This window comes from Suncus etruscus, chromosome 16, assembly GCF_024139225.1.
Source record: "Suncus etruscus isolate mSunEtr1 chromosome 16, mSunEtr1.pri.cur, whole genome shotgun sequence".
Lineage (NCBI taxonomy): Eukaryota > Metazoa > Chordata > Mammalia > Eulipotyphla > Soricidae > Suncus > Suncus etruscus.
This window is the reverse complement of record NC_064863.1, coordinates 18,394,857-18,413,732: the sequence shown is the minus strand read 5'-3', so window position 1 is coordinate 18,413,732 and position 18,876 is coordinate 18,394,857. Positions and strand designations below refer to the sequence as shown.

Sequence of the window (18,876 nt, the reverse complement as noted above, 5' to 3'; positions counted from 1 at the left end):
GTAAATATATTTATATTTATTTTATCTTATGCACCATGAACTACAAATTTATAAAGTTATTTACAGTTGACTTTCAGGTATTCAATGATTAACAATAATCCCTTCTACCAGTGTCCCCAGTTTTCCTCCCACCAGCAACACACCCCCTCTCAGCCTGCCCTTATGTCAAGTAATTTTTCCTTCTTTAACATAATTCTTTTAACATATATTTGAATACCTTTCCTTAAGATGTACTAAGGATCTTTGCATATATGTTCATAAAGAATATTGGTCTGCAGTTTTATTTTTTTATTTCCCTGTCTGATTTTGGTATCAGAATGTTTGAATCATAAAATATATTTGGAAGAATGACCATTTCTTCAATTATGGGAAGAAAAGTTTGAGAAAGGTAGTTAATAGGTCATCTTTAAAGACTTAATAGGAATCAGTAGTGAAATCATCTGATTTCCATTTTGTTTGGAATAGACCCAATCACTATTTCAATTCCCTTGCTGTAATTCTTCGATTTAGCTTTTCTGTTTCCTCTACGTTCCATTTTGAGAAGTTGAAGATCCTAACATTCTGACCATTTATTTTAAATTATCTAATTTAGTTTTATACAGTTATACAGAACAAATTTGGACAAGTCATTTGTCTGCCATAATTTGTAATTCATAAATCTGCTTAAGATAACCAGTCTACTTGTCTTTCCTGATGAACTTGATAATATAAAATTATTCACAATGAATAGGGCACATTTAAACAAAAAAAAATGGGAAGTATGCTCAAAAAAAAAAAAAAAAGAAACCAAAATATTTACCATTGTTATCATAGGTAAATTTATACCCGGAAAATTTATTTTGTATAACAAAGCAGAATTCTTTCTCTCAGGTAAAATTATAGGAATACCAGGCCTTTGGTGAATAAAAGCCAAGTCTGTCTGTGAAATTCAGTCAATATAATTTGGTTTTGGAAAATAAATCCTCTTCATGTCACTTTCTTGATTTCCTTAAGTTGATTCCTATATATCATGTATTAATTTTGGAAAAATAATTCCATAGTTTTCAAACAGAATTATTAGAGAGAAATGTGCATTTTATGTTAAACAATCAATTTTGAAGTTACAATTTGCGTTGGATTACCTTGTTATGATTCCTTAAGAGAAAAAATAAATTTATGTGCTCTATCTATGTTCAAAGAGGTTAAAAAAACAATTTACTTAAGTAGTTAGATATGTATTATCATATGTATTTGTTTTCAAATATGAATAAAATTTTCATGGAGGAAGGAGCTACAAGGATGATAATAATATCCAGAAACACAATTCCCAGATTCTATACGAAAAAAATAGCAACTATTCCTAACTGTACTACAAATGAGCAGCTTAAAGGAAGCATACATTGATCAAAGGCTCATGTCACTGGAATGTTTATTGCACAAATGCTTAATTTGGCTCCTTAAAAGAGCTTGTCAATTTATTTGTGCTAATTATGATATTAAAATATGCAAATCAACATGCTCTAGTTGGCCAGTGCTAATCTTTTTATAATAACTAATGTTTTCTCCCAGCAGCCACCTCTCCTGCTAGTCAAATCACCTTCACCCACAAGTCACAAAATACTGAAGACAGTAGCTTTTTACTTGATTAAATTTCAGTAGGTTGAAGCTAGGCCAACATCATCACCTTCTTCTTTCCTCAATACTTTTTCTCCTCTCTTAATTACATAGCTTTACCCTGATTTACATGAATTTCAGCTTTCAAAAATCATTGGTCTTTACTGAATGCAAAATAGGCACATGGGAAAATTATATTAAGTTTGCACAATTGCTCTTTCATCATTTCAGATGGTACCTTTGAGCAGCTCCTGAAATATCTGCCTGAAATATTCCCAGCGTTGAGTGTCGTCCAGGGATGTGAGGTCATTGTGGGGAAGACCATTCTCAGTGATGTAAATTACAGGGTTATTATACGTTTCCTAGAATAAGAAAGCACATAAGTTTTAGTCCAAACAGATGTAGAAAAAAAAAAACCTCATATAATCAGGTATCTGACTCTATCTTCTCTAAGCTCCGACCCCCAAACTGGTTTTCATCAAATCACACTGACCCCATTAACTTAATTTTCTGTGCACTGACCTTTCGTGACTAACAATGGAAAAGCAAAGCTGTGCAAATGTCCATGAAGACAGTCAAATGACACTTATTATCGTAAGAAGACAGAAATATCTCTGTCCCATCAACATCTGCTGATTGTCACTGCTCCTTAACCTCTTAGCAGCTACGCTCCCCCCCCCCACATATATATACTCAAGAATGTCTGAAAGCTATTTTAATTTTAACTGCCTATATTCATCCAACAAAACAAAGAACATCCCCACCCAAGAATCCACCTTATCAACCCTTTTAAAAAATATCATGACAGCCTGGAAAAAGCAGTATATTCAGGCTGCTTCTAAGACCATGACTGACTGGAATCATGAACCTAATCTTGATCACAGGTTTTGAAACTCTTAACAGATGGACAGCCCTCACCAACGTAAATTCTAATCTTCTGTTCCCAGGCAAACTGCAAAGAATACTGCCTGCAAACACTCTTTGTTCCAGCTCATATATGCATGCATATGCTTTTCTTCCCATCTCCATATACTTGAGGTTCATGAACCCAAATTGTGCGTTTACCATGACATATTTCAGTAGTTTCCGTATTCCCCATGGCACCAAATGGACCCAGTCCACATTTGCCCAAGATGGGTCTGGAAAAATTTCAACTTCCGCGTCCTGCATAGCACCCGGTTCTCCTTTCTTGTTCTCCTTGTGTCTAACTAAGCGACTTGTATAATATTGCACAGCAAAGAAATCAGCAGTCCCTTTGATCATCTTCTTCTCTTCCTCGGTAAATTTTGGAAGCCTGGAGGATGGATAACCTTGCTTCTTACTCATAGAGGCAATCTGGGACTTGACAACTTCAGGATAATCACCATCAGTAAATATGGGCTTAGCAAAGAGATCTAAATGGAAAGCCATCGCTCGCTTGACAGCTTCACGGTCAGATGCTGAGTTGGGATCTGCTGGTTCCACCCAGCCAGCCAAAATTGACAATGATACCATACCCTTCTGCTCTTTTCGGAACAAGGAATCATAGCTGTGCCAGGACCTGGCATGAGCTTTAATCAAATTATGAACTGCCTGATAACCTCCAGTTCCTAAACGTGGAACACCAGGAGGAAAGATACCAAGATCGTATGACAGCAGGGCAAACATATTGGGCTCATTTAAGGTGATCCACAGTTTGACTCGATCTCCAAATGTTCGGAAGCAAAACTGAGCATATTTGTCAAAGTATTCAACGATGGTCTCTGATAACCAACCTCCTTTGTCTTCTAAAGCCTGAGGTAAATCGAAGTGGAAGAGTGTCACTATAGGCTTAATGCCATTTTTTAGCAAATCATCAATGATTTTATTGTAATATTCAACTCCTAGGGGAGAGGGAGAAAAAGTTGAGTGGTTATGGTTAGGATGTTGGCAATATAATTTAAAACAAAGACTATTATAAAATTCTTAAACAATTTGCATTTTTAAAAAGTCTGTTAGACACAGAAGGGACCACTTATACTAGCAGCCAGGGGGCAAAGGAGGGGTGATATGGGATGCATGCTGGGAACTGAGGTGGAGGGGGGACAACATTGGTGGTGGGAATGCCCCTGATTTAATGTCACTATGTACCTAAAAACTACTGTGAATGATTTGTAATCCACTTTGGTCAAAATAAAAATTATTAAAATAAAAAAAATTGAAAATTGGGAGGCAGCAGGAAGAAGTCTAAGGAAAACAATGATCTGGGAGTGTGGTAGGACTATATGATCATGGGAGATGAATATTCTCAAGGGGATCATTTTATTTATTTATTTATTTATTTACTTACTTACATTTTTCTCTTTTTTAAATAATATATTTAAATACCGTGATTACAAACATGATTGTAGTTGGATTTCAGTTATAAAAACATCACCCCCCTTCACCAGTGCAACATTGCTATCACCAATGCTACCATATCCCTCCTCCCCCCCCCCACTTCACCTGTATTCGGACAGGCTTTCTACTTTCCTCGCACATTAACTTTGTTATGATAGTTCTCGATGTAGTTATTTATCTAACTGCACTCACCATTCTTTATGGTGAGCTTCATATCCTGAGCTGGTCCTTCCGGCACTCATCTCTGGGAATTATTTCAATAATGTCTTTTATTTTTCGTAAAACTCAAAGGGATTATTTTAAAGTGTCTATGGATTGCTTTGTGCTATTGCCACACTTACGGCAATTATTTTACACATTTTATGTTTTAGTTATCTCTTGACTTTCTAAAACACAGGTCGAATGACAGCAGGGCACTTGTTGGTCTGCTACATATCTGGTTATCCCAAGTCCTGAAATAGTACAAGAAAGCAGCAAACACTACTTAAAAAATTGGGGGACAGGGAAATTGCAATCACCACATCTGTATTCAGCCACCTTTATAGAATTCTGTTCTAAAAACCCAAACTGCATCTGAAAGCTGGAAATCTCTGGAGGAGGAGAAGGGTTAAGTTCCCACCCTGCCAAGGCCACACATTCTGCACCCATCAACCACAATCTCTGCTTCACTAATGGTTCTGCTTCATGAACACTTTTCTAAAGCTCTCTGCAGAGACACCTATCTGACCAAAACTCCAAATATGTTGGTATTTGGGCAGACATTACCAGGACTTTCTTGGAGTGAGTGCAGTCTCACTCACTCTGCATTCTTGAACTTCCAAAAGCTCTGGAAGTTGAAGTCACAATCCCACAAAAGCAATAGTGATGGAAATTCCTAGATCTTTACTGCTAGAAATAAAGTAAATTATTTTTAAATATTGGGGGAGGTGTTGGGCCATACCCACACTCCTCAGCTTTGTGCTGAAATCACTCTTGGCAGGCTGAGGGGCAAAATGGGGGTGCTATAGACCAAACCTGTGACAACCTTATGTAAGGCAAGCACACTATCCACTCTAATATCTCTAGGTCTCCCTCTCCATAAATATTTGTTAAATAAATGAAAGAAGTGATCTCAAATTTATGAGAATTAAACCTGACGACTGCTTCTTTAAGTTCATTAGTCATGCATATCTTGGAAAAGAGATCTCTAAGTATAAACAAGAGTTCAATATCTGCTCCAAGAAATAGTTTAAAAGGACAGTGAACTAAGAGGAGCTTAATCTATTGAGAAATTAAGCTGACTGGTATTCCCTGAAATTCTAACCTAGTCTGTAAGAATATAGACACACGTTGGTTCTTCACTCATTCTTCCAGCACTGTTTGTGTATAAGAGATTGTTGCTGAGTTAAGGGAAAAAATTTAAGTTTGTTAGTCCCCTTCAGAATTAATGCTAAGAGAATGTTGTAATTAGTTACAACGCTTAATGTAGAAGAGAAATCTGAGGTGACACTGTCATTAGTGGTGCATCATGAATTTTAAATGTCTGTGAATGTGAATTTATATAAATTGTGAATTCACAATATGAATTATGTACTGAGTGTGCTAGAGTTCCTATCTCCACCTATTAAAAACATTTTTAAAAACAATAATTCAAGGGCCCAGAAAGGTGGTGCTAGAGGTAAGGCGTCTGTCTATCTTGCGAGTGCTAGCCTAGGACAGACTGCAGTTCGATCTCCCAGCATCCCATATGGTCCCCCCAAGCCAGGGGCAATTTCTGAATGTATATCCAGGAGTAACCCCTGAGCATCAAATGGGTGTGGCCCATAAAAAACAAACCAAAAAAAAAACAATAATTCATACATTTGTATGTGTTTTATTCAATTGTTCATTGAATCTTTTTTAAATACACATTTATAGAGAAGTTTATATCTACTGGACTTATAAGAAAAAGTAAACCTTTACACTCAGTGAGCTGAAATTTTAATATGAATCACCTATATATTCATGGACAATATAGTTATGAGTAAATTACAAAATACTACATCAAGATATGGCAAGAAATACTCATCTCCAAGTCAGAGCATTTGAAAATATTTCCTAAAAATAATGTAGCATAATGACTTCAACAATGAACTATGGTACCACATTATCTAAATTCTATGCTTGTGCTTTTGCTACTATTTCAGTGATCTTAAGGATCGACTTAATCTCTAAATTATCTTTTCTTGTCTCTAAAAATGGGGGCAGTTACAGGGACCAGCTTCAATAATTGCTAAAGAATCTAATGAGTTGATAAATTGAAACACTTAGAACAGATCTTGTTATAAAGTGAGGTCTTAGTACAGGTTACTGTCATTCTAATAATTACTTCTCATTAGTGCTCACTACTCACAAAAGACAAAGAATAAAGAGTAGAATAAGAAGAGAAAGTGATTAATTAAATGTGCACAAGACCCAAAGAGATATGTAAATAAACAAAATAAAAAAACAGCCTACATGAACTAACAATCTGGTTTAGAGCTTGGTGTAGCAAGGGGCCAACCGTACTCATTTGTGTTGGGCAAATACTAAGGTTATCAGAGAGGATGAAAATATTTATAGTAAAAAAAATAGAATGGGAAGAGTAGGCTTCAGGTACACAGTTATTGAATGTTGTTGGCACATTGGAACTAAGCTAAGAAGAAGGGCAGTATCTTATGCAATTGGTTTGAGGAGCATATGTTTTTTTCTGATTGGTCTTGCACTGAAAGTTGAGGTAATGTTATAAAACTTAAAGTAAGTACTATATACTGACTACTTTCATATCATTTTTAGCTGATTTACATAAAGGTTATTATTTAGTTTTTTGAACTCCTTGTGTGTTGGACTTTCTCGCAATGTATGCCCTGCTGGTGTTTATTCTTTTGCAGATCCTGAGTTCTTATAAGAACTTCATGTTCAGTATAAGGACATATATAAGCCAGCAGAAGAGGAATGAGAATGAAGAGACATAAGCAGGGAAAATAAAAGTTATATTATGCTAGAACATACGTTATGTGTCTGTCTGAAAGAGTGGGTATTTTTCAGAGCTTTATCAGACCAGAGCACAACATGAACCAGACAGAATAGCCTCTACACAGAAGACCCTCCTGTATGCCATTTATTCACTTATCAAATCAGTCCCGCCTCCATGTTCTAATCCATGGAGTATGGGACTGATATTGTACATACCAAGGAGGCTCTACTTTATCCTAAAGAGATCTTTCAGATTTTTTACATATCTCAAAATTCATAACTGTGAGGTTTTTCTTTTTTGGGGGGGCATACCTAACGGTGTTCGGGTTTTACTCCTTGATCCAGCTCAGGAATTACTTTTGGTAGTGTTTGGGGAACCACACTGGCTACCAGGTCAACCACATGCAAGACCAGTGCCCTACTTAGTTTATTATCTTTTCAGCTCCAGTATATATTATTTTAAGCAATTAAGTTGGTATTATTTTGTTCCAGAAAAAAAGAAACAAAACTAGAATATACTCATCAGCATTTATTATGTTACCATTTGTCTCCCAATTTAAAAGTCCAATCATATCTTCTCTAGCTTGTACAAATCTTCACTTTTGTGAAATAGAATATTCAAAATGGAATGGTGTAATCATCTTGGTGTTGATATGTATTAATATTTCACAGTCAGTGGCCACAGAACTAATATGAGATCTGGTTGGATGCTTTGCTTTTGTGGATTCTGGCTTAGTATTAGTGTTAGATAGCCCTTGAAAAATTCTTATGGTTTACAGTATCATAAGGATGGAGCAGTACTGGGTCCATGCATTGAAACATATGACAAGTGTCGACCTCTGATTTCCTGAGTACTGCTTGAAAGGGCCCCTAAATGAGTGAGTTTCACAAGCAAATCCATCCTTTTTTAAAATAAAAATAATCTCTACATTCACTTGTTGTACTTATGCTAGAGTACCAGGTGGCACCCATTCTATTTAATCCTAAAGCTAAGAAGTACAACATCCTTCATCTTGAGAAACATGTGAAAAGCTTCAGGGAGAGACAGTATCAGACTGGAAGTGACAACACTGTCAAATGGGTTGTTATTCACTCAGTTGGAGCACTGAGCTAAAGCATCTCAGTTCTCAGGGGCTTTGTACCATTTCAGAGCCAGAAAAACAGTGCCTTCATTTAATCTCTGGAACAATCGCCAACTTTGGAGCTGATTCTTACTACCAGATTCTTTAAAAAAGTGAAAGGAATTAGAGATTTATCTCTTGTGATCAACATTAGATATGACACTATCATTGCTGATGGCAATCATTGTCATTCAAACAACATGAGCATTCTCCATTGACTTGAAGATAAAAATATTTTAAATAAAAAGATTTTGTAGTATAACATGGAGGACAGTAATGCTATTGCATAATAAATATTTAACAGCTCAGAATTAAGCAATTTACTCTGGTTTGTGCAGTGTTGTTGTTGTTGTTGTTGTTGTTATTATTGTTGTTTTACTGCGTAGATGCTTTAATAGAACTTTCCATGAGGCAGTGGATTGTGAGTTTTGTGAGATGAGCTTTAGAGCAAAACAATTTAGCTCTGGCATCATGGAAAAATCACTTTACCTTGCTACACCCAAAATTGCTCACCTGTAAATAAGAAATAATAATACCACCAATTTATAAGGTTTGTGGGTATCAAATGGTAATATGCTGTTAAAGCATTCTTTAGCTTCCTGCAACCAAGACAAATTCATTCATAGCTAATTCTCTGAATAAATAATATGTTTTCCCCTGAATCATATGTTACCAATCTATAAATATTAAAATTTAGAAACATCCATGCTTGTACCCTGTTTGGCATCTGAATATTTACAACGGGGTTGATATTTTTCAGTGTTAAATGTTTCAGTGTTAAACTTTCTGTCTTTCTTTATGTTTACTATTTTCTTATTTATTTGAATTAAACCCACTGATTCTCATTTAGTCTATGAAAATGTGAATCATTTTTGGGTAAAGGGCCATTTACATATATCACAAAAGAACTCACTCAGGTTAATTAAAGCAAAAAAGTGGCATCGTCTGTATGGATTGCAGTGGAAATTATTACAAATTATGACAGAAAACTATCAGATTCTCTATGACAGAAAAAAATTGTATCTGGAATCCTAGAGAATTAAAGCTGGGAAACATAAATATCTTTGCTCTTAAGAAATATAGTCACCCAAAATTTCAACTTCTCCCACTGTAATCTATTCCTCTTCATGAACAACCAATTTTATTTATGCATCCATTTTATATTATCTCAAAAATTACCCCATCTGCCAATGCTACCTCACAGTCCTCATATCAGCCTACCTGTCTCTAAGTTCTTCAATTCTAAACATACCTAAATGGAAGACAATTGTGCAAAAGCACAATTTTTGGTGCTTTCATAATGAGGTTTCAACTTTTCTAATGAGCTTTCTCACATCATATGTCACAAGAAAACCATATTTTCTGCATCCAGTAAATTTTAACCAGGTACAGAACAAAATTATGAAGCATGAAGATATAAGGAGATCCTCTTATGAGAGGATGTGGCTGAAACTGGAAAAATGACATCATAATATAGGAAATATCAGAGCTGATATTCTTCCAGTGAAACCACAAATGTCTTACCATAGAATTCATTTTAGCCAAGGATCTACCATGTGTCAGACACATGACAACTCTAGACTCACTCTTTGACAATTTTTTTCATTGTCCTAGATGGTCTTGGCACAATGCTTATATTAGTTTCCTATTGCTGCTATAACAATATCACCAATGTAGTGCTCTAAAACAACATAAAGGTTATTTTGTTACAATTCTGGCAATCAGATGTCCAAAAATTTTTCTCTACACTAAAATAAAGGTATCAGCAGGACTGTATTCCAGAGATTCTTATGGAAAATTCATTTCCTGCTTCTTCCAGACTCCAGAATCCTCCTAAATTTTTGTTTCATGATCCCTTTTTCTGATATTCAAATCCAGAAGCATTACTTTCCCCTAATAGTTCCCTCTAGTAATGTATTCTCTTTCTGGCTATGAGCTTCTGGACTCACTTTTTTAAAGATTCATACAATTGAATCAAGACCTCGTTGGTTATCCAGTTGCTAACTTATGATTCAAAATAAACGACATCTTTAAAGTTCCTTTGAATATTAAAGATAAGACATTAGCATGCCTACTAATGAGGCCAAGGATATTGGTAGGGGTCTCTTACTCAGCCTACTGCACTGCCCAAGGGAGAGTAGGAGATTAATGAAGATTATTGTAGCAAATATACAGAAATATTCTTCATGTAGGATATGTTCATATATTATATGTAAAGGTTAAAAAAAATGTTGTCTGAATGTCCTTTTATTCTTTTCCTTTCCAGTCCTAGGAGGTCCTCCTCTTCACCTCCAATCTTACATTTGTAACTGAAATGGAAATGACTTCAACAGTGTAGAAAGAGAGAACTATATGATTTCAGTTGCCAACTCAAGCTCCTTTTGTGAAATGTTAAAAACTTACCATATCGAAAAGAAAGAATGGCTCTAGAACATTCCCAATGTGTGAGATCTTAAGTTTCTAAATGTCCTCTAATCAAGCTTTACCATAGGTAGTCAAACATATATCTACATAGGGGGTTTCTTGGACAGAATAGTGGCAAGGCTTTTTCTTATTCTTTCCCTGATCTTTGAAAAATTGCTTAACAGAAGAAATAAATGATGGCCTTTCTGAGTTAAAGCAGTTCCAATTGCTTCAACAGATCACTGCACAAGAGAGAGCAACCGCTTATTGAAATTCTGCCTAGTAAAAACACCTCTGTGCCTTTATGTTCATGGAAAATAATATAATATTAATAAGCTATGGCTTAAAAAAAGGTGGGTCCAAACCCCAAAAGCTCAGTGGATATTATAACCTTGGGACATTGTCTAGTGGTGCCTCCATTTTTTTAGATGTCCCATAGTCTTTGATACCTCTACACATGCAGGACACCAGACTGGAGCTATTAGACCAAGACTCTGCCTAGTAACTACCAGTTTTATCTTGTCCTGCTCTTGAACTGCTGATCTAAGTGTACACCCATGAACTTCTGTAAGTCAGTTTTAAATAAATTTATATGCTAACATATTGATACAACCCTATAATTCTTTATCTGAAAACCCTGAAGACAAATGTATTTATAATTCTTTAATTTAAGAAAGAAAATTTGGAGCAAATGCCATTATTTGAAATTAACATTCCCAGTGGGTCTGGGTCAATATCCTTCATGTTTATAGAATAAAATACAATACAAATTTTTACTAAGGAGAATACATTGAAATGATAACAAATGTTCATATCCATTTGGGTCAACTTTTGCTGCCAATTTAGTTTTAGAACTAAATTTGTTTTGAAAGGAGGGTGGGGAGCTGGCTATGGAAAACAGTATAGAGATTTCTCTATAAACTAAAAATTGAGCTGCCATATAAACCTAGTGATTCCAATTTTGGGTATCCAACCTCATAATAAGAATACACTCACTCACCATTATTCATTGCAGCAATAAAAACAATAACTAAGCTATGAATCAATATAAATGTCCAACAATAGATAGGTAGATCATGAAGATGTGGTGTATATATCTACTATGGAATAATGTGAAGCTCTAAGGAATGATAAAATCATAGAATTAACTGGAAAATGAATGAATCTGGAAGATCATGTTAAATAAAATAAGACAGAAGTAGAAAGACAAACACCGGGTGATTTCATATATTTGTGGCATGTAGAATAAGTGGGACAAGGAAATGCAATGTTTGAAAGGGATGATACACTTCCCAACAGAATAGGAAGATTAGATTGAGAATGAAATAAATTAAGGAGAGAAATAATAAGAGATAGATGTGAAGGCAATAGGAGACAAGGGTCAAGGGAGTATGGGTACATCAGTGTATATAAATAGACTATAGTTAAGTATACAAACCAGAGTCAACAACACTGAAAACAAGAGATTCAAACTTCAACAAACTTAAAATTGGCCCAAGGTACAAGCTGCAGGGTGAGATGGTAAAGGGTGGAAATCCTGGTGGAGGGATTGGTGTTGGAACCTTTTATGTCTAAACCTCAACAGTGAATAACTTTTAATAAGTAAATATGGAGTTGTATTGTATTCATAATTTTTCAGATTTTAAGGGGTAGAATTTCTATACTATATGTTGGTGAATTGGTTTGTTTGAAGTTTTCTGTTGCTTACAATCTAATGTAATTTCAATACAACTTCTTATGCTTAGAATTCTTAACTAGGATAAGAGAAAGGGTTAAAGCCTTTGGCCCATGTTATGAGCAGGGAGTTTTTGGAGCAGAGTACATGCAGTTTAGTGAGACTAGAACTAAACTCAAGACTACTACAGAATGGTAGTACAACAGGGAAAGAGTATGCTTTGCATGTGGCCCATCAGAGCTCAATCTTCACCACCACATATGGTCCCCCAAGACCTTATAGGAGTGATCCCTGAAAGGAGAATCAATAAGAGATAGAAAGAGAGAACATCTGATTTAATCCTGCAGTTCTTCCTATGTAGAATCAGGTCTAGTGCTCAAAAAAAAAAAAAAAAAAAAAAAACAGTATCAATTAATACCCCAGGAGTTCCAATGTATGGAGAAGACAGATATCTTCTCTTAGGTTTGCGAGTCTTCATCTTGTAAAGGGGATGCCTCCTTTAAATATTTCATCTTAGCTACTTCACTGGCCCCACCTATAAGTACAAAATGTCCTTTCCAAAATAAAGTGACACTGAAAGATTTTGGTAAAGAATCTATTAGGTTGCATTGTTTCTAAAGAACAACACTTTTTTATTAAAGCTTTACTGATAAGTCATTCTGTGTTTTCCTTAAGCAGTAAAAATAAGAGGTGCCATCATGGGCCATGAGTGGGCTCAACTGTTTATGGAAATCAGAAATTGAATTAAAACACACATGACCACCTCTAATGGTCACAAACTTTGTATGGAAGAGCCAGCCAGGCCTTGAGTTTAAAGTTCAGATCTTCCAGCTACCAAACATCTGGATACGAATAAGCATATTTGTAAATGTGATAATTATACCTCTCTCATTGATTGTGGGATTAGAAAAAAAAGTATGTAAAATGCCTCATAAATGCAGGCACTCAAAAAGGGCAGTAGTCCTTTTTAATTGCAGTGCATAATCATAATGCTCGCTAGTGTTTATTGAATGTTTTTATGACATATCAGCCAATTTGTAAAGCGTTTTACAAGGGTTATTTCATTTCATCTCTACTACTCTCTGGGGGGAAAAGGAAGAATTATAACAGCCTTTTTCCTTGAGGGGAAACTGAGGCACCAAGCGATGCTTACACAGATAATAAGTGATGAAGCAGGTAACTAATCCCAAGCAGGCCAACCTTGGGGACCTCGCTACAAATTAATTAGCCCCATGAACCCAACTCCAATGGAAAATTTCAGAATCTTCTCAAGTTCCACAGGGCATTTTATTACTTATCACAGTACACCTCAACTGAAAATAATTGAATCCACAACTTTTGGAAATTCACCTTCAAGTTCACTCTCAAATAAGAGCTTGCATTTTCCAAACACTTACTCCAATGCCCTTCTTGCCACTGTTTCTCCCCCACCCCTTTCCGCAACAGAGTTCTCCAGTGAAGAAAAAAAAATAGCATCAAGAAAACTAATGCAAACCCATTTCCAAAAATGTATCCCATAATCACTCTCAAAAGTTACCATTGCAAAGCTCCACTGCAGAATATCATAGTGGATTAATTATGCCAGACTGCAGCAATAACCTTGAATTAAAGCTGCAACCTTCTATTTTTAAGAAACACTTGCCTTTCTGGTTGATGAAACCTGTCGTCCCATCAGGTAACAGACGTGACCAGGAAAGAGAGAAGCGGTAATGAGTCAATCCAAGCTGTTTGATACATTTCAAATCATCCTCCCACAGAGTGTAGCTGCTACAAGCTACATCGCCAGTCTGGTTCTTGAAAACTCTCTCTCCTCCCTGATGGGTGAATGTATCCCAGACACTAGGGCCTTTCCCATCTGCATCCCAGCCTCCTGAGAAAAGAAAAAAAAAATGAAATGGTTACACTCTTGACATCAAGAAGCATATGTAGAATGTAAATATTTGCCGCCAAAAGAACATACCTCATTAACTCCGTGTACCATTTTTATAACTTTCAAATATGCCTTTAAAATAACATGCATGAGCGGCTTATGTGTTTGGCTTTCCTTGATCCCTGAAGCTGACTGATGGCAAATGAAAAATTATTGCTGAATGCCACTGCAGAGCAGGCTTTCATGGTTCATTATCTGAATCTCTCCCTACTGGTAAACAAAGGCAGAGCCCAGGCCATGCAAGCTGAAGTTGGAAGCATCTCCTTGTGGCCATTTCTCTTTTCCATCACTGTCACACTCTCTTCCTAATGCCCATTGTGTTGACCCTGTCAGCTAACGAGGGTCAATTTCTATCCCCCTTGTGTTCAGGACTGAGGACATTCCCTCCAGCTGATGACCTGGAAAGAATGGGTCCCAGGATGATAACCAGAGACACTTTATTCCATTCCAACAATGCTTATATAGGACAAGAGGAATTGGAATACTACAGAGTGAAAGGGCAAGAGATATAAATAATATAAAAGAAGGTCAACCAAGGGGACCTGGTGCACCAGGGAGAAGTATAGCAATAACATTGGGAGTTGAGGTGTCTAGAGAGCATCACAATAAATGATAATAATGACCACAAGGTAAATAGGCATCTCATTAACCCAAGCTCTTTGTAAGGGAATCAGGACAGCCCTGAGTTCAGGCCTGAGTGTAACCACAAATCAAGGGGAGACTAGCCACACTTTATGCTGTCCTTCCCCATGTCTGGACCAGTATCTCTGAAGTTTTTAACCCAAGAAGAAATTCCAGAGCAGTTGTTCTACAGGGTCCATATTCCAGGCATTCAGGAACAGAGTCAAAGGGTTTTATGACAGTCTATGACAGACTCATAATGACCCTCTCCACTTAAACTCCAATTTCTATTATATCATGAAACCTGGGGTCCAGTATATCCTGCCATTTTGAATATGATCGTGTCAATGTCCTAAATATATTCATTCCTATCTGCAGTGATTCGACAAGTTTTTTATATATATTTATCATATATCCTGGCCAATGCAAAATCCTAGAAGCAACCTTCATCCTTCCAATATCCCAACAGTAGAGCAGATCGTTAATATGAGATGTATTTATAGACAGAGAATACTACTTGCATTTAAAGTGAAAGCTTCAGGGCATATATAATCCTTAACTATGATCTGAATGCATGTGTCTTCCCGGATGTTATGTAGGAAATCCTAAAGTGCAAGGGGATGGTGTTAGCTGAGACTCTTGGGAGGTGTTCGGGCCATAGTGATGGGTAGATTCATCAAGACTATATTGGCACCTTTAGAAAAGAGACTTCACAAAGTATATTTTCCAGTGTGAGCACAAAGAAAGATGTGGACAAGGACATTCTGGCCTGTTTAGTGCTCTGTTCTTGGCTTCCAGCCTCCAGAACGGCAAGGGGGGAAAATGCTTGCCAGTGTGATATAAGAAAATGAAGCATGTAAATAAACAACTGCTAAAAGCCACTCAGTTTTTTAACCTGCTTTTTATAACCCAGTATTAGAGCAGTCCTCTCAAAGTGATAAGGTTAAACAACAATCAACTACAAGACTCGGAAGAATGGAGACAGGTCTGAATAAGTAAAGCACTAGAATAAATGGAGCATTAGAGAAGGGAAACTACTTTGAATGGTAATCTAATGTTGGACTCACGTTACAAAATTCTCAACACCCATCAACTATGATCTTTCTTTAATAATAAAACATCAATCGGTGTAACGAACATCTCATAATAGTACAAGTTGCCCATTGTAAGGAAAACTGAGGAATGGAATATAGGACAACATTGTCCTGCTCAGTTTGTTCAGAAATCTCTGGACCAAGCAATAGTACAGTGATTAGGGTACTAGCTTACAAGTGGCTGACCTGGGTTTGATCCCCATTACCCCCTATTGTCCCCTAAACACTTCCAGAAGTGATTCCTAAGTGTACAGCCAAGAGTAAGTCCTTAGTATCTTCAAGTGTGGCACAAAAACAAACAAACAGAAAAAAAAAACAGTTTTTCTAGAAATTTAAACTTCTATAGTTTCACCTATTTATATTTAAAAATAGTGTTTGTTTTTATATATAGTTTTTTTTATATATGTGTGTGTATTTTGGGGAGTGTTTGAATCATACCTGGCAATGCTCAGGGGTCACTCCTGGCTCTGCACTCAAAAATTGCCCCTGGAAGACTTAGGGGAACATACGTGATGCTGGGAAACAAGCCAATGTCCATCCTGGGTTGGTTGTTTGCAAGGCAAATGCCCTACCAGTGTGCTATCTCTCTTGCCCAAGTATCTTTATATTTTAAATTATGCTGTAGAATATTGAGATTATAGTTTAAATTATATATTAAAAAATTTGTGACAGTATATATATATATATGTATATATATATCCAAACACATATATGCTCATGAATGAAAATAATTGGTAGGACAAGGTTCTGTTTGGGGAATAAAGGAACCTGGAAGAAATACATTGTCTTTTATTATATTTCTTGTTTTATCTTATTAATTCAGTAAAAGGTGTATATGAGGCTGGTGATTGATTACTTATCCAAAACCATATTTAGTTAGTTAGTTAGTTAGTTAGTTGTTTTTGGTTTGGAGACCATACCCTGAGTGACTCAGGGTTTACCTCTGATTCTGTGCTAATGGTTCATTCTTGGCAGTATTTCAGGGCACCATAAATGATGTTCAGGGATTGTTGTAGTAACATTTCATTTACATTCTATGTTTCTAGTATGCATAACTGAAAACATTTTAAAGTTATTTCTTCCACACATATATGAATAATCTTAAGAACATAAATAATATTAAATTTGTTAGACATTATGACTTTAGATTTTTAAACTGTACCTTTAGTATAAATTATAAGCCTATAAATTACTACAACTATTTTTGTAAGAGCTCAGTTTAAAAATCATTTCACAGATCCTGAATAATAGTATCACAGGTAGATCATTTGCCTTGCACATGGCAGATCTGGGTTCAATCCCTGGAATCCCAGTATAGTCCCCTGAACCTGCCAAAAGTAATTTCTGAGCAGAGAGCCAGGAGTAACCTCTGAGTACCACTGGGTGTGGCTCAAAAACAAACAAAAAAATCAATTCACAAAATGTTGAAAACACTAGGTCATAGTAACCAGATTCAAGCTGACTTTACCACATTACTAATTACTGATTTGCTAAGATTATACTATTACTTAAGTAATATATGTATTATTTAAATGATAGTGTCAACATGTGAATCCAGATATATCACATATTAAAGTCAAAGTCCTTGAAATTCTGATTTTAGTAGTAGTAAGTGGTGAGAAGATCCAAAAGATGATGAGGCGGCATATATTTTGGATTTTGTTTTGTTTTGTTTTGTTTTGTTTGTTTGGGGGCCATACTTGGGGATGCTCAGGATTTAATCCTAACTCTGGACTAAGGAATATTCCTGGAAGTACTAAGAGGTTCATATGGGATGTGGGGGGAAAGAATCCAGGTTGGGCAAATATGCGGCAAGAGCCCCCTGCCCCTTGTACAATCTTTCCAGACCCAAGAAAATGTATTTACCTTGAGAATTACTTCATCTACAAGGCCTAAGACATGTTTTGACAAATTTTCCTTGTTTTGTTTTCCTGAACCCAAACCCAGTAGTGCTCAGGGCATACTCCTAGCTCTGTGATTAGGGATCACTTCTGATGGAGCTCATGGGACCATGTTAAGTGCCAGGCATCAAACCTGATTTGGCTGCAAGGCAATTATCTCACTTGCTGTACAATCGCTCCAACCTGTATTCTGACACATGTAATAGATAAATGCAGGTTAATAGGAAAATAAATTTAAGTGGAGTAGCCTACTGTATACACTAGCTTTTAAAAATACATGTTATATGAGGCTGGAGAGAAAGCACAGCGGTAAGGCGTTTGCCTTGCATGCAGAAGGACGTTGGTTCAAATCCCGGCATCCCATATGGTCTCCCGAGCCTGCCAGGAGGCAATTTCTGAGCATAGAGCCAGGAGTAACTCCTGAGTGCTGCCAGGTGTGACCCAAAAAAATTATATGTATATATATATATATATATATATATATATATATATATATATATATATATATATATATATATATACACACACACACACACACACACACACACAACTCAAGCATCTAAGAACAAATGTATTGATAAAGCAATTCTGGTACATATACAAAGTGAAATATTACTTGGTCACAAGAAGCTGATCTTCAATAAAATACTTGTCACTTGTGGGGACTGGGCAGGGGAGACTATTAGGGAATAGGCCAGGGCGGAGCCAACAAGTACATCAAGGTTGTTTAACCAGGAGTGTTTAACCATGAGGAGGAGGGGCTGCTGAAAGGTGATAACATGTTATATATGAAACTATAAGTAACAGTACTGGAAATTATAATGGAGAATGTTATTTTTTCAAATGTCTCATATAGTCACATGTGTGTTGCTAGCCCATTCATATGGTGCCTGCACTCACTTGTCACCCTCATCCACTGGTGATGTTTACTTTCATGGTCTCATACTCAGACGTGTTACCCTCTCTTTTTCTTATTCTCTCCCTGGCCTTCCTCAGAACCTCTGAAGAAAGCCTGCTTTTACATTAAAAAAATATTCTTCTAGAGGCAGACTGAAGCCTGGAAGGCAAAACGGGGGTATGTCATATTACTGGAGGGAAGTGGACATTTGTATGCTTGAAACCCAGTTGTGAATAACTGTAATATTACAATGACTAGATATTTCTTAATAAATAAGAAAAATATTGTAAGAAACTATTTGCTGTAATA

At 36.2% G+C, this 18,876-nt stretch overlaps 1 protein-coding gene across 1 annotated transcript in view; it reads right to left on the bottom strand.

Annotated features, from left to right (window-relative positions):
• LOC126032387 (cytosolic beta-glucosidase) overlaps positions 1-18,876 on the bottom strand; it is a 139,603-nt gene that overhangs the window by 67,669 nt on the left and 53,058 nt on the right. The window contains exons 2-4 of the mRNA XM_049790046.1: positions 13,766-13,993; positions 2,659-3,455; positions 1,832-1,955 (exon numbers count right to left, since the gene is read on the bottom strand). Of these exons, the coding sequence (XP_049646003.1) occupies positions 1,832-1,955; positions 2,659-3,455; positions 13,766-13,993 (1,149 nt within the window). The remainder of the gene's footprint in view (positions 1-1,831; positions 1,956-2,658; positions 3,456-13,765; positions 13,994-18,876) is intronic.